General features: G+C 44.6%; 1 protein-coding gene across 7 annotated transcripts in view; it reads right to left on the bottom strand.

Annotated features, from left to right (window-relative positions):
* tjp1a (tight junction protein 1a) overlaps nt 1–15,614 on the bottom strand; it is a 150,300-nt gene extending 134,686 nt beyond the window's left edge. For 5 of the 7 annotated variants that reach the window (XM_070555033.1, XM_070555034.1, XM_070555035.1 and 2 more), the window contains exon 1: nt 15,404–15,613. In XM_070555033.1, coding sequence (XP_070411134.1) covers nt 15,404–15,495 — 92 coding nt within the window. In that variant the 5' untranslated portion in view covers nt 15,496–15,613. Of the gene's footprint in view, nt 1–15,403 lie in introns of all 7 variants that reach the window. The other 2 variants (XM_070555031.1, XM_070555032.1) reach the window with 1 other exon arrangement.
* Between the last annotated feature and the right edge of the window lie 358 nt (nt 15,615–15,972).

The following is a 15,972-nucleotide window of genomic DNA, read 5'->3' as shown; positions in this document are numbered from 1 at the left end:
GATGTTCACAAAATGTTGCATAACATTTATTTAGTCGTGTCAAGGTGCTGTAGGAGAGTGCACTAGCACCGTGTTCTCAGAGAGATTAGTTATTAGTTATCAGCGTGAGAAACTTATTTCTATCTATTTCTACCTTATTTATAAACTATTTATTTACAAGTCCATCCGTTAATGTAATAACTGTCTAAACCACAGCTGCACCCCCCACCCCCCCCCAACCCGGTCTCACAGCAATCAGGGGCAAGCTGCACGTGTGCTTAGCACGCCGCACACGCACATTAGCCATTTTTAGCGGCTCAGGAGTCCGTAGGTGCGGTGTGTGTGTCACTCACTCTGGTTAATCCAACAAGGAGCCGGCTCTGAGAGCCGTTTCTTTAGCGACCGACACATCACTGCATCATTCCCTTTCCTAATGTCCTGAAGAACGGTCAGGAGCGCAGGCGGAGTGTTTAGCTAACCTGCAGGAAATGTCGACGACAGTTATCCAGAAAGTAGCTGTTACCAGAGATGTTTCTGAGGTGTTCGCCAGGTACTTTTAAGTTAAAAAGTCAAGAAGGGGGTCTGAAAAGCTGCTAGAAATAGCGTCAAAGTCACTAAGTTGGCAACACTGTGGGAGGAGTGCTTCATTTGCAACTCGGGGCAGCGCAGGCGGGAGGAGCAAATAATCGGCTTGTTTTGTTTTTTATAATCGTTCAAAACTCAGATCGTAATCGTGATTAAAATTCGATTAATTGAGCATCCCTACGCGATCGTTTATGTCGGCTCATATCCGTTTATACTTTCTGTCTTTTATTTGTGCCTGATGCGTTACGCTGCTGCGGAGTGCATCACCTGTTTCGTCCTCCGGTGACTTCACTGCACTGGTGCGGTCTACGCGCGGCATGCACTCCGCTATATTTGCGGTCGGGAGATCTTTTAGAACTGCAGTTCAAAGGTGACTCATGAGGTGAATGTATATGAAGCCAGGTAGCAGTTTTTCTTTAGGATTGAGAGGAGATGCAGGAAGATAAACAGAGACAGGACAGAAAAATAGTCAAATATAAACAAGTTAGTTTTTGTACCTGGTGGTTGCAACAAACAGACACCATTGAAGGTAATCAGAAGTGAGGAACAGAAAATGAAATTGTTCTTTCAATGTTTAGACCTGCAGGAACTCTAAGAGGCTGCAGGCACAACAGTGAGTTTCCAGCCGCTGCGCAGGGGGTGGGGGCTGAAGCAGGGGAACAGTAAAGATGCAAAAACTACCAATGTTAAAAGAGATGTGTATTAACTTAGAAAATGTGGGCGCAATTTGAATTACTTGCCCCCCCCCCCCCACCCCCCCAATTTTCTCCTGTCTCCTGCATTGGCTTTTGATATAAAATAGATGGTGAAACTCTAGGATTTGAAAATCCTGACAGATTTATGACACACTGTGAATTAGTGTTCATGGACTCCCAGGAAACAGCAGCGGATGTCTCGGCTAGTTTAAGCTAACCGTTAGCATTAGCAACTCCATTTCATGGCAGAACTCCTTCAGGCTTGTGTTATTTATGGCGATTACACATTCACGTTACAAGTCAGTGGTAGTCGTGTTGCTGTTATCCAATCCTGGGCGAAATTCTAAATATCAGGAAATAAAGACTCCAAATTCTGTGACTGAGGCTCAGCTGTGATGCTGCAGACTTGACCTGCTGAGACAAGGGTTTGTGGGCATTTTGGTGCCCTGAGTTGGGCCTCCAAGGCACTCATTCCTTCTAGAGACCACTGCAAATGTATCGATTAAACAAGTAATTCACTCCTTTAAAATCACACTATAAAAAATCTCTAACTTGTAAAATTTATTAGGTTTAATATTTTCAGTTAATCAGGCAATAATACACACTCTTGAGTAGTAACTCATTTGAGATATTGCAATAACATAGATTGTGCTTGTCTATAGTTGTAACTTTATTTCTCAAGACGATCTTGGTTCAAATCTCTGGTGTAAAAGAATGAAGAAATGCTAAACCTTTGGTTTCTTTTTGTTTAATCTTCACATCTTTTAAAAACAGCCTTCCTGTGTTTGATTTCATTCTTATTTTTAAATCATTGAGCAGCAGCGATGCATCTAAAATTGGCTTTTCTTTCATTTATATTCACTGACCTTTTCAAAAACTGCTCTAAACCTTTCAGTATATTCTTTACTTTCCATATCAATGCAAACTACCGTATGACGGATGGGAAAGTTTAAGGTTAGATCAGAAACACTTAAGTCAAAAACTAAAAACACGAGGAAGCATACAGAGAACTGCACCAAAAGGCAGGGGAGGATTACAAAGAGTAGAAAAGTAGAAGAGGAACTATCATGCAAAGGGACAAAGCGTGTGTCTCAGAGGTCACCAAGACTGCTTCGTAATGCCTGACTGTTCAGCTGGAAGAGATGGCTGAGGTCTCGTCCGACTCCAGGGGACAAGTGGTGACAAGCTTTATACACACGATGCAGACTTTAGCTAGATAACCCCGCTGACCGCCCCTAACAGGAGAATAAAACAAATGACTAATACACTGCATGGAGAGAAACATCCTTGGGGAGGTTTGAGAAGAAAAGAAACAAATGATTGAGTTATTTGGTGCTTTGAAAAGCCACCTGTTAATCTGAGGGTGGAACGGAAAATCCTGTTTGTGATCTGATTTGGCCAGACAGACCTGACAGATGGACAGACGAGATTAGGCATATAGACAACGGCCACGTCCCCAGTGTTGTCTGACTCCTGCTGAGAGAAGGGCAACAGGCACGCTAGAAACGAGCTCAAACACTTTATCCAGCAACATAAGACTGCAAAACAACACAAACAGTTGTGAATATGAGTCACACAAGAAGCACAAAGAAGTGAGTTATAATCAGTGCTTGAAGTGGAAAAAAATAACTTTCAGTACTCTCCTTAGAAGAATGTTGTGAGGGGAGGAACTATTTTGAGGCCATCCTCATTACAAAATGACTATATTAGGTGCGTTTCCATTTGTTTGAACTTCAGGGTAAATATTTCAAGAACTTCATAACCTGTATGGACAGGATTTCTAGGCGCAGCCAAGGTGTGGAGGGCATCGGTTTTGGTGGCCTGAGGATCAGGTCTCTGCTTTTTGCAGATGATGTGGTCCTGTTGACTTCATCAGAACGTGATCTTCAGCTTTTGCTGGAGCGGTTCGCAGCCGAGTGGCTCAAGGCTATGGATGTTGTAGGGCTGTCATGGTTGACACGTCTCTGCAACATTGCATGGTCATCAGGGGCAGTTCCTGTGGAGTGGCAGACTGGGGTGGTGGTCCCCATCTTTAAGAAGGGTGACCTGAGGGTGTGTTCCAACTATAGGGGGATCACACTCCTCAGCCTCCCTGGAAAGGTCTACTCCAAGGTACTGGAGAGGAGGGTCAGATCGATAGTTGAATCTCAGATTGAGGAGGAGCAATGTGGTTTTCGTCCTGGCCGTGGAACTGTGGACCAGCGCTATACCCTTGCAAGGGTGATGGAGGGGGCATGGGAGTTTGCCCAACCAATCCACATGTGTTTTGTGGATTTGGAGAAGGCTTATGACCGTATCCCCAGGGGCACACTGTGGGGGACGCTCCAGGAGTATGGGGTGGGTGGCTTTCTGTTAAGGGCCATTCAGTCCCTTTACCAGAGGAACGTGAGTTTGGTCCGCATAGCTGGTAGTAAGTCAGACCTGTTCCCAGTGAGGGTTGGACTCCGCCAGGGCCGCCCTTTGTCACCAGTTCTGTTCATGACCTTTATGGACAGAATTCCTAGGCGCAGCCGTGGTGTGGAGTGTGTCGAGTTTGGTGGCAGGAGAATCTCGTCTGTGCTTTTTGCGGATGATGTGGTCCTCCTAGCTTCATCCAGCTCTGACCTTCAGCTCTTGCTTGGTAGGTTCGCGGCCGAGTGTGAAGCGGCTGGGATGAGGATCAGCACCTCCAAATCTGAGACCATGGTTCTCGACCAGAAAAGGGTGGCATGCCAACTCTGGGTTGGGGGAGAGGTCCTACCTCAAGTGGAGGACTTTAAGTATCTCGGGATCTTGTTCATGAGTGAGGGTCGGAGGGATCGGGAGATCGACAGGCGGATTGGTTCGGCGTCTGCAGTGATGTGGATGCTGAGCCGATCTGTCGTGGTGAAGAGGGAGCTGAGTCAGAAAGCCAGGCTCTCGATTTACCGGTCGATCTACGTCCCAATCCTCACCTATGGTCATGAGCTTTGGATAATGACCGAAAGAACGAGATCGCGGATACAAGCGGCCGAAATGAGTTTCCTCCGTAGGGTGGCCGGGCTCAGCCTTAGAGATAGGTTGAGGAGCTCGGACATTTGGGAGGGACTCGGAGTAGAACCGCTGCTCCTCCGGATTGAAAGGAGTCAGTTGAGGTGGTTTGGGCTTCTGGTCAGGATGCCTCCTGGACACCTCCCTGGGGAGGGGTTTCGGGCATGTCCTGCCGGCAGGAGGCCCCCGGGTCGACCCAGGACACGTTGGAGAGGTTACATCTCCAATCTGGTCCTGGAACGCCTTGGGGTCCTGCCGGAGGAGCTGGTGGAAGTGGCCGGGGAGAGGACAGTCTAGAGCTCCCTAGTTGGGATGCTGCCCCCGCGACCCGGACCCGGATAAGCGGAGGAAGACAACGATGACGACGATTGTTTTTGGATAGTAAAAAGTGCAGGGGTCAAAACTTGACTTTGGAAAAAGTGGGGGGGACATGTCCCCCCTGCCCAAGGTTATGGGCAGGGGGGACATATCCATGGTTATCCTTGCCTTTGCCTCCTGATCAGCTGGTCCGCAGGTCTGACGTGACGGCTGTGTGAGTGGGGGGTTTCAGGCTCATTACTGAGCTCTGTTGTAGCTTATTGTTAATAAAATGTGACAATCAGCTGAAACTGTTGAGAAAAGTCGGTTCAAACTAAATAACAGGAGATGTTCTAAAAGTCTGGAAGCCCGTGTTCATCACGTGTTAAACGAACCGCATCTCATCTCATCTGCATGTTTTGACATAAATCACCTGTAACATTTAACTGAGGATGTTTTTCTACTGAACATCAGCCTCCTTAAACTCAAACCAGGTCTGTGTGATGACGCCTGGGACACACCGGCCGCCGAAGCGCCGGGAGGCGAAGCGCTCACGAAATTCGGCCGCTACTCGCTGCTCCTCAGTTCAGACCAGACGCTTGCTTCTCCGCTCCGGTCGAGGCGCGCCTCAGCTCAGCTGTAGTTTTTCTTTTAACCACTTGGTGTCCTCCATTTCCTCTCTGCCTTTTCTCTGCTCTTTTCCTCTACACCCACCTCCCCCTTGCTGTTTGTGTGTGTTTGTCGGCGTGTGTGTGTGTGAACCTATGGTGTGAACCAGTGGTTAATAGCTGGCCTACGACTTTCTGCCACTCTGTCCTGTTTGCTCCGGTTGAAAGACACCCAAAACCACATCCCCTTCATGTGGTCACACACACACACACACACACACACACACACAAGTTCGCTGTGTGTGTGTGTGTGTGTGTGTGTTCGTGTGGTTTTTATGCAGTGTCTGTTTATGAACACATTTGACTATTGCGGAATTTTATTTTGAAATGCTTTATTTTGTTAAATTTACCGCCTGCCTCTTATGTCTAGGTTTGACTTCCTGCCAGAATTGACGCGGTTCACCCGCGGCTTGCGAAAAAACAGAGCAGATGCCAAAACGATCGCTGCACGGCACGGGCTGGAGCGCCGGTGTCGGTACAGGATCTGCTCGGGTGCAGGATCGGCTCGGGGTCCTTCGACTGCCGATGACGTCACATTACTGCAAATCTACTCGGCTTTCACACACACGTTTTGGAAAGACATCAGCAGTTTTGTTAATAAATTCTTGTTTGTTAACACCTAAATGTTTTCTTTATAATTGTAATTTGTTAATAAAACACCACATTATCTTTGTTCTGTAAAGAATGTGAAACTGCATAAAACCAACATCGGACTGACAAAAAATAGAACAGTTCTTATATGTGAAGCCACATCTGTTTGTATTAATGTGGAGTTTGTCTGTATATTTCCTTAGTTGTTATCTAAATACATTCTTTGACTCAAAATATTACTTAGTGTCTTTCAATAAAGTTCTTATATTTTATTTTGCCTTATTTCATCAACATCAAGAGCTTTTGAGGGTCACCGTTTATCATTTGCTTATATTTTACATTTCCTTTAGAAATTCAAACATAATTCCTCCAAAAAGTGTTGATTTTTGGACTACAGGATTACAAACGCTAAGACTACGACCGCAAAGTTGTTCTGACCAATCAAAATCATAACGTGATAACGTAACTTCCGTAAGCTTCATGTTCAGCCAATCAACTACTTTGACGTCGTCGGCAGTCGAAGGACCCCGAGCCGATCCTGCACCCGAGCAGATCCTGTACTGACACCTGCGCGCGGCACTTCGGCGGCCCATGTGGCCTATAGAATAACAAGGGAGCTGAATGAAGGCGGTCCCCGTTTTGCGGTGCTTCGGCGGCCGGTGTGTCCCAGGCGTTAACCCTGTCTTCTTAACAAGCACGTCTCTCCATCCACCTGCTGCAGAAACAGCTGCTGCGTTCACAGAAACGGGGATCCGTGCTGCAAACCCAAAATGAATCTGCGTGTTTCCAGTACTGACTAGGACACGTTAGTCGAATGATTTGTGCAATAATCAGATTTTTATTTTACTTCCACAAAATGCAAGTTCTGGATCAGATAGTACTGAAACGGGGACGGCTTGCCATCATATTTAAAAGCCAGCGCTCCTTAATTAGGCCATCATTTTTTTTATCAGGCAGTCTAAATGACAGCGGGGAGGCTCGCTAGCTGTTGCACACATGCGCAGTGGGCATTATTTTACCCCAACAATCCAAATGGCTGTGTACATGCACGTCAATCGGAATGAGGATCGGACAAAACCACGTCTCTTAATCGGATTGAAATTTAATTCCGATCGGGCCGAATCAGATCAGAACATTCCGATTGACATGTTTACATGCAGAATTTTTTATCTGATTGGGCGTTCAATCCAATTAAATGTGTGCATGTAAACGTGGCTACTGTCCAAAACAACCAACAATAGTAAAATTATGAGTTACTGGTGAAGCAGAATGGAAGCGAAAGAATATAAGCGCCAATTGTGTTGAAAAAGTAACTCCTGACACCGGAAAACAAGGCGAAATTCCCCTACGACGACGTAATTCATGGAGGTCTTTGTTGTCTCACACAGTACCGTAAAAAACATAGCTTCTTCTGGTCATTGAACACCACATTTTACATCACACAGCTGCTCTCGTCCTATAAATATATTAAATTATGATATACTTCGACCGAATAAATGCTTTTTAGTGTTACTGTGCACACCGTTTTGGCTTTTTCGTGTCAAAACAGTCACTATATGCTGACGTCTGTGCAAAGTTGTGAAAGGGCTGAATTTGAATGAAGACACAACAGCTGAGAGGACCGGGACATCTTATGTCTCAGTCAGTTTTCCCCTCCCAGAAGTTACCCTGAAGTTCTGGCAATGGAAACAAGCTTAATGAAATGCCTTTTAGGTTTATAACGTATAGGCACAGGTCATATGAACAGCCGCTTTCAACAATAGCAGATGCCTTTTGAAGATGCACACTCATTTTCTGCAAGGAAAGTCATCATTGGGGTCATTATATGCAACTTCTGAGCTGAGGCCACTCAAGTGTTCTTCTGCCATTGATGTGCCTCAGTGAAAGACAATCATCAGTCCTGGAGCACATTGGCCATTCTGGGATTCTCCAGAACTCACTGATGGCCTGTCCACCACTTTTTTTTTTTTTTCAATTTCTTTTGAAGTCCAACAGATGGCGGCCCACCACACCGAAGTTGCAAGTGTTGTATTCTGGCCACAGGGGGCGGTAATGGTCTGAGTGGCATTTCATTAACCCTGTAAAAGGTTATTTTAGCACATATTGGCTCAAGAAAATGATTTAAAAATATGACAAATTTGCAAAGCATCCATTTAAAGCGCTGGTTATGATTCAGCCCACACATATATTCCACTGTCTGAAGATTATTTAGAAGACTTGGACGCTTTCATGCCTTTCTGCACTCAACATGTTCAACTGAGATTTGATTAACTCTTCTTGTACTCACCATTTCATAAGCTCCCTCCATTACATCAGTGCCAGATCATTTTGGAATAATCAAAGGAATCCAAGGATTCAGCAAACACAAAACTGGTAATTGTAGGAAGATTAGTATTGGCGTGGCGTGGCGTGGCATGGAATCAGTCAGACTTGACTCAGCTTGAATGTCAGTAATGGATTTGACAAAGCAGATGCTTACTTGGCTTGGTTTGGCTTGACTTGACTTGGCGTTGCATGGCTGGATATGAACTCAAACAGGCTTCCAAACCTCGTGAGGGAAATGGGTCAGGGATTCTCAATCTTGCTCCTGAATGGACAATATCCAGCCTATTTAAGTTGATTCCCTGCTTCAACTCACAGGATTTGAATCAGCAAGTGAATAACAGGCTTCTTCGGAGCTAGAGAAGCTGCTGAACAGGTGATTCAACTCCTGAATCAAGTGTGTTGGAGCAGAGGAACAATGAAAACGAGCTCAATACCGTCCCTCCAGGACCAGGATTGAGAGCCTCTGATTAAGGTCTTCTGGCACTGGAGCTGTGGCTGCAAGGAGCTTAAATTATAGTGAACACAGGTGGAGATAATCAAGTCCCAGGTGAAGATGTTTGGTTGATTGAGATCAGAGGAGAGGCCGACTGATATATACATTTTTTGTCTATATCAGCCATCGGCCAAAATGTTTTTTTGAAGTCGATTAAAAAAACAAAAAAATAAATCAGGCACTTGTGTGGCCAACTGCCACTACTACCAGACTGCAGAAAGGACCCGAAGGACCCAACACACTGGGTGTTTCTCAATGGCTGTGTTCGAGATGAGCCAGTTCTGCGCAGATTAGACCAGCGGTGATCGGCGAGCAGTGCATGCCGGTTAGATTTGTGTCCGACTTGACACCGACTTGCTCTGATGTCATGCATACGTAGGCAATGATAACCTCGTGAGATCAAGGCGGCCGCAGATTTTGGAGCAAGGCGCTGCAGTTGCTCTCCACCGGCTGCAAAACCTAGGGCATGACGGGAAACGCCTGGCTCTCACCTGACCTAAGATCTGATTGGTTCATATTCTGATCCAAACATCCGGTGGTAGAACATGAAATGTTAGTTGGTCACATGTATTCTGTAAATCATGTTACGTTGATGATGACAACTATATAGGCCATAAAGATAAACGTGTTTAGTGTTCTTTGTCACGTTTCCTATGAGCACACTGAAGCTACAGCTGATAACCTTTACTTATTATTACAGTCATGTTTTCATATACAATATATGATATCCACAAGCACGTGAGGATGTGTTTCAGCAGAATTAAAATTGAAAATTTAACAAGTGTGAGCGCTGACGCGATATCTTCATCCATCGTCTCCCCCGAGCTACACATGCAGGAAATTGTGTCTGACTTAAACGCCGGCTTTCAGCCACTCCCCCTGCTGCTTCCGTCTGGTTTCCAGGCGAGGCGCTGCTCAACTCGAACACGGCAAATGCCAAGGAACCTCGCCCTGATGTCTTTGTTCCGCCCCGGTTGCCTAGGAGATATGTCATCAGGAGCCGCCACCGACCATTTTTTTATGTTTTGAGTTTGGTACCTCTTGCACAAGCACCTCCATTACAGGCTCAGTAAAACTGAATTTTCTATACCTCTTGGTTATGCACTGACCATTTATGGCAGAATGTGTGTAGGAGGCAAGATATGATCCCAAAACAGCTGAGCCCCTTTCTAGGAAGGGTGTGATTTATTAAGTGTTTAATAGATCAAAAAAATTATTTGCGTAGACAAACTTTTGCTGAGTTTTAGCTGACTTTTAGTAAATATTCTGCTCAGTTTTATAGAGACCCCAGGAACTTTAATCATGACAACTTGCTTTCTTGTTAAAATTAACCCCAACTCTAAGGGTCTTTCAATAAGAAAATAATTAATTAATACCTTGTGCTTACTTGCCAGTATATTCTTGACACATCAAAAAAAAGTATTTGTCAGTTTTACAATGCAGCAAAAAGTGACACTTGACAGACAGATGAAAAAGTGCCAAACAGAGGAAAAGAAAAGCTACAACTGGGACTTCTGCCTGCTAAAAGTGGACTCCCATTGTGTCCTTCTCTGTTTGTGGGACGGCTTAGACAAATTTTTTGTTGTCAGCCTTCTTTGGGTTGTCCTGACAGTCAGGAGCCACCAGAGGCTGAAAATGTGTGAGTCACAGATTTTAAGAGTCAGCGCTGCTTTGAGTCTAAGTCTGGATCCGAACACGAAAGTCTGAGAAGCTTCTGCTAACAACACTGCTGCTCAGAGCTCTGGATGATTTGCATTATAGGATTAAGCTGGAGATGTACATGAAACTATATTACTGATTGTGTTTTAATCAGCTGTCAGTTCTTGAGTTTCTTGCTGATTATGAATTCAACTAAATTGCAGCAGTTTATTAAAACAACGGTCTTAAAGCTGCTATGGCGAATCTGCAAACCAGCAATGCAAACAGTGAACGCAAACAAGGTTACGGAACACTAGCTCCTCCCCTCGAGTGACTTTCCTCTGACGCTTCTGCCAGAACTGGAAGCCTGTATTGCCAGAGGAAACGAGATAGCGCTAAACACCAGTCGTGGTTTTTATAAAAAAAAAAAAAAATTAAAGTACGTATCCAAAACATTTAACTTCAATTTTACAAACACAAAATTTTCAGGAAAAATATATTTCAGTTAATTTAAATGTTATTTCAATTTAATTTAAAAATGTGTGTTTTTTTGTTTAATTCACCTAAAAAACTATGGAGATAAAAACTTTTTTAAAAGGGTGAGCAGCAGAAACATATGTGTTATTTTTTAATTTTTTTTACAATTTAGATTTTTTTTACTCATTAATTGCATTGTTTTTATTGTTTAACTGTTTTACAATTATGTCGTAACTAAATACGATCAATTTGTGGTTTGAGTGAACATTAATATGATTTATTAACACTGGCTTTTGGGGGGGGGGGGGGGGGGGGGGGCAGCAATTATCTAGGGGTTACCAGGACACGCTGGTCGGACTAAGTCTCTCGGCTGGCCAGGGAACACTTTAGGATTCCGCCAAAAGAGCTGGCCTAAGTGGCTGTGGAGAGGGAAGTCTGGGCCTCTCAACTTAGGCTGTTGCCCCCACGACCCGACTCCCGATAAGCAGAAGAAAATAGATGGATGGATGGTCAAAAACAAACAGAAACTCAGTGCTGAACACACACACACACACACACAAACCCACAGGATTCTCTAGCGTGGGAGGGGGTAAGGGGGTGAGCCACAAGTCAATAAACCCTGTGTAATCTGTTCTCTTAGTGGTATAAACCATCTGAGAGGAGATTACAGTGGTTCTGCCAAACTAACAACATGTGAGTTCCTGACTGACAGGAACACAGAATAAAACACACACACACATATCCACGCACACACACATATCCACGCACACACACACACACACACACACACACACACACACACACACACACACACACACACACACATCCTACAAGTACTGACGAGATCTGGGAAAGCAGTTTTTCATGAAGACTATAACAGATTTCTGTTTGCTTTTTAGAAAGATATCGATTATTGTTCCAGAACAAGTTCTTGCTCCAATAACCAAAGAAACGCATGAGTGAGACTAGACTTCAGGAGTAGAACTGGAGGAGCAGAAAGAAAGACAAAGACATGACTGAGTGTGTGTGCTACTAAAGAGGGAGGACGTTTTGTGTGTGTGTGTGTGTGTGTGTGTGTGTGTGTGTGTGTGTGTGTGTGTGTGTGTGTGTGTGTTGGAGGAAAAAAGGAAGAAGAGACGCTGACTTAATGCATCATTAAGCAGGTGGACTAAGAACACCAGGCAGAGCTGTCATTGTAGAGAGGAGGCGAGTAGACATCTGGTCCACGGACCAGGACAATACACCCACACTTTAGGAAGAACCACAACCAGTTTCAGAATTAAGGCCAATTATTACTAATTATTTATGGATGATCTTCAACTAATTACAGAGCAGAGAATGATGCTAACTTAATATATTTATATAATATTCTTAAGATTCTGGGTCTTTCCCAGATGTGTTTGTGTCATTTTTGCATTGTAAGGGCAAGAAAATGCTTTTTTAAACATGATGAATGAGTAAATGTAGGCTCTGAATTAAAGAAAATGAAGGTTTTGGGAGATTAAAACCCATCTGGTAAACAATCACCTCTTCTTAATTATCTATCTGAGTGCCACTGTTCCCTTAACTAGGCGCCTTTTGAATCACTGTTTATCCAGCTAGACTTTATTTCTCCTTCAACTGTGTAAAATTCACCACAGCACCCCCCTAGTGTTATTTACACCAGCCCCACGAGTAAGTGTGTGCACCTAAGTCCACTGATGCTGGACCCTGACGTCACTCTGACTAAATACAAGGAATGGCATGTGAGTGAGTGCAAGGGGCGATTCCTCGAAGCACACTAGTGATAAACACTGGCTCAGCTTCCCACCGTTAAAGTGGCTGTCAGAGGCGATACAGTAATCCTGTTTTAATGGCCACGTCCCTTCCCCCACCATGATGTGATGGCCATAACCTCCTCTGAAGAGAGAAGTGTCAAAACCAAAGTACCATCGTGACACGTGCTGTGGGACAGTGTTCGCATGAGCTGAGGGGATGCAAGTGATCTTACTGTGGCGCATGATCATTTCTTGCAAAATCACAATTGTACAGTAATTTGTCCCAAAATTATAAAACAAACCTCCGAAGCACCTTCTGGATCTAAGCTGCAAATACATGACTGAAAAAAGTGTTTGTCCATGGATGTAATTTTGGGGGGGGGGGGGGGGGGGGGGACAGGGGGGACATGTCCCCCCCACTTTTTCCAAAGTCAAGTGCACTCCTGCACTTTTTACCATCCAAAAACAATATTACTTTATATTAAATTGACACTGGTTGAGCTATAGGACCAAGCGGAAAACAACCGTTTGTGTTGAAACCGTTTGTGTTGTTTCCCATTAGAGCATACTGTAAAGAACCCCCCCCCAACCCCCCCCCCACCCCGTGTCCCCCCCACTTCTAAAGTGAAAATTATGTCCATGTGTTTGTCTCCGCATGATTGTCAGTTTATATGTCATTCTCCTTAGTCTTACTTTATTAGGACAAAGACGTTGAAGTTAAAATGTATGGTCCTTCCAAAGGAAAATCCTGTTATTCTGAATGTAGAATGAAATGCTAAATTTATGTTCAACTGCAATTAGAAAAATCTTGCCTTTGACTTTTTTTAAATTTCAGTTATTTATATTTTTTTGATTTGTGCCTCCATGCATTGTCTCTTCTTGGTTCTGTTGCCTGTCACGTGAAAATCAATCACAACACAACATATTGTATCCCATCAGCTCCTAAAATGCACCCCGAGGAGAAAGAAAAGAGGAAGCTTTATGGAATACTAAGGGAGGATGAACATGTAGAAACTCAGACACACCATCGTCTTATGGGTCTTTCTTACTGTATCAAGGAAACACCCCAGGGATCCAGACTGGGACTACCACAGTTTTAATGTTCATTTGAATCAAACTGTTTGAAACACAAACTTTAGAGGTCCTATTTTATGGTGTGAGAAAATGCTCCCCAGCCGGACCTAATCAGGCTCTTAGCAGCTCCAGTTTGCTTTCATGTTGAGTGATGCATCTTGAAAATCTTTGAACTTGCTTTAAATAATGACCCCAAAAAAAGCCTTATTGTCCACAAAGCAAACAAGCCTTTCTTCTACCAGAACTTGTATTTCAAAAACATGTATTGTAATCAAATCTGAGACCATGTTCTTGAGTCGGAAAAGGGTAGAATGCCTTCTTTGGTTCAAAGAGGAGGTCCTGCCTCAAGAGGAAGAGTTTAAGTATCTCGGGTACAAGTGAGAGAAAGATGGAGCATGAGATTGATAGGCGGACTGGTGCTGCATCTGCAATGATGCAGGCGTTGTACCAGTCTGTCGTGGTGAAGTGAGAGCTGTGCCGGAAGTAATAGCTTTCGGTTTAACGGTTGATCGTTCCAACCCTCACCTTTGGTCATGAGCTTTGGGTAGTCACCAAAGGGCTAAAATCATGGACACAAGCGTCCAAAATGAGTTTTCTCTGCAAGGTGTCTGGGCTCTACCTTAGAGATAAAGAGGGAAGTTAGGTCATCCTGGAGGGCCTCGGAGTAAATTCGCTGCTCCTCCACATCCAGAGGAACCAGTTGAGGTGGCTCAGGCATCTGGTTATGCCTCCTGGATGCCTCCCTGGTGAGGTTGTCTTGGCACGTCCAACTGGGAGGAGACCCAAAGTAAGACCCAGTATACTCTGGAGAGACTATGTCTTTTTTCAGCTGACCAGGGAACACCTTGGGATTCCACCGGAAGAGTGGCGGAGAGGGACGTTTGGGCTTCTTGGCTTAGGCTGCTGCCCCTGTGACCTGACTCCGGATAAGAGGAGGAAAATGGATGGATGGATGGATGGATGGATATTGCAATCAAAGCATCTTAAAAGCCTCATATTGTCTGGAAATAGCTACTCTTTTGGGAAAAGATGAGCAAAACTGTACAAGTTTCATGATGGGTGAACTGATAAGTGCATCTAAAGGTGGAACACTTGCAAAAATATTTAGTAACAAGACTAAAAATGGACAGAGCGACTGACAAGAATCAAGTTACAACAGCCGAAGTCTAAAATCACAGGAGAACACCAAAGACAAAGGAGAAGAGAGGAAATGGAGACGTCTTTTTAAAGGGGGGAGTAAATGAATGAGAAACCGTTGGATGAATATCAGACTGGACTGCTGAGGAAATAGCTGATGCTAAAAGAAGAATTGGATAAAACAATGAAACAGGAGGAAACCGCTCCGCTGATGTGTTTTGTGGATATATTTAGAACGCGGGATGAAAGGTGCACACAGATAAATGAAAGGATGAAAACACGGAGCCATGGAGAAAGCTGTATAAAGCATAATGAGTGAATCAACTCAGCTGAGAGTGAAGACTTAAGAGAAGGCAAAAATAAAACATCTAAAATGAGAGCTTGGAACAGCATGCAGATCTACATCCACCTGTTTCAGTGGAAAACTCCCCTTTGAAACCCAAACAACATCCGAACCAGCTGTAAAATCCGATGTTCCGTCAACAACAGCTCTGGTTTTACACAACACACTCACAGACAACAGTTAAGAGCGTGTTCTACCCAAAAAACGCGTTTAAAGTCTATTTTACAGCTACTTCCTTCACACGAAGCCACCTTTTCCGCTTGTTTCGCGAACGCACCACACGCTCCCATCCAGACACGCTCCTCTTCCTTCTCCTCCTCTTTTTCTTTACTCACCACAGCTGTCTCTTCGTGGGGAGGCAGTCTTTGTTGGACGCGGTCACCCCCATGGCCATCTGCATCACCGTTATGTATTTCTGGTACTTCATATTATTCTGCTACTTCTTCTTTTTCTTCTTCTACTTCTAGGAATCGGCGCGCGCCACAGGAGCGGCACAGGTGAGCCCGCATTCAAACCTCCCTTAATTCTCCACGTGCATCTCCGGGCATCACGAACGCCATTTCCAGGCTGGGAGGTCCGCTGACGGAGAAAAAATCCAAATCAAACCGTCCCCAGAGGAGCTGAAGGAAAGGTAGCGCGCCGCCGCCGCGACCATGTCGGCGCTGACTCTCTAATCTCATTAGAGCTCAGAGTAGATTGGCTAATCCATTCAGTTTTAGTCCGGACCGGGTCATTGTTGTGGGTCGCCTCGCAGCGGCCACTTTTCTCTGTTTTCCTCTTGTTATTAAACTCCGGTTTGTGCGGAGATGCGGAGATGCGGAGAGAGAGAGAGAGAGAGAGAGAGAGAGAGAGAGAGAGAGAGAGAGAGAGAGAGAGAGAGAGAGAGAGAGAGAGAGAGAGAGAG

The sequence above is a fragment of the Nothobranchius furzeri genome, chromosome 9, assembly GCF_043380555.1.
Source record: "Nothobranchius furzeri strain GRZ-AD chromosome 9, NfurGRZ-RIMD1, whole genome shotgun sequence".
Classification (NCBI taxonomy): Eukaryota; Metazoa; Chordata; class Actinopteri; order Cyprinodontiformes; family Nothobranchiidae; genus Nothobranchius; species Nothobranchius furzeri.
The sequence above is the reverse complement of the archived record's forward strand: the minus strand, read 5'-3'. Positions and strand labels throughout refer to the sequence as shown.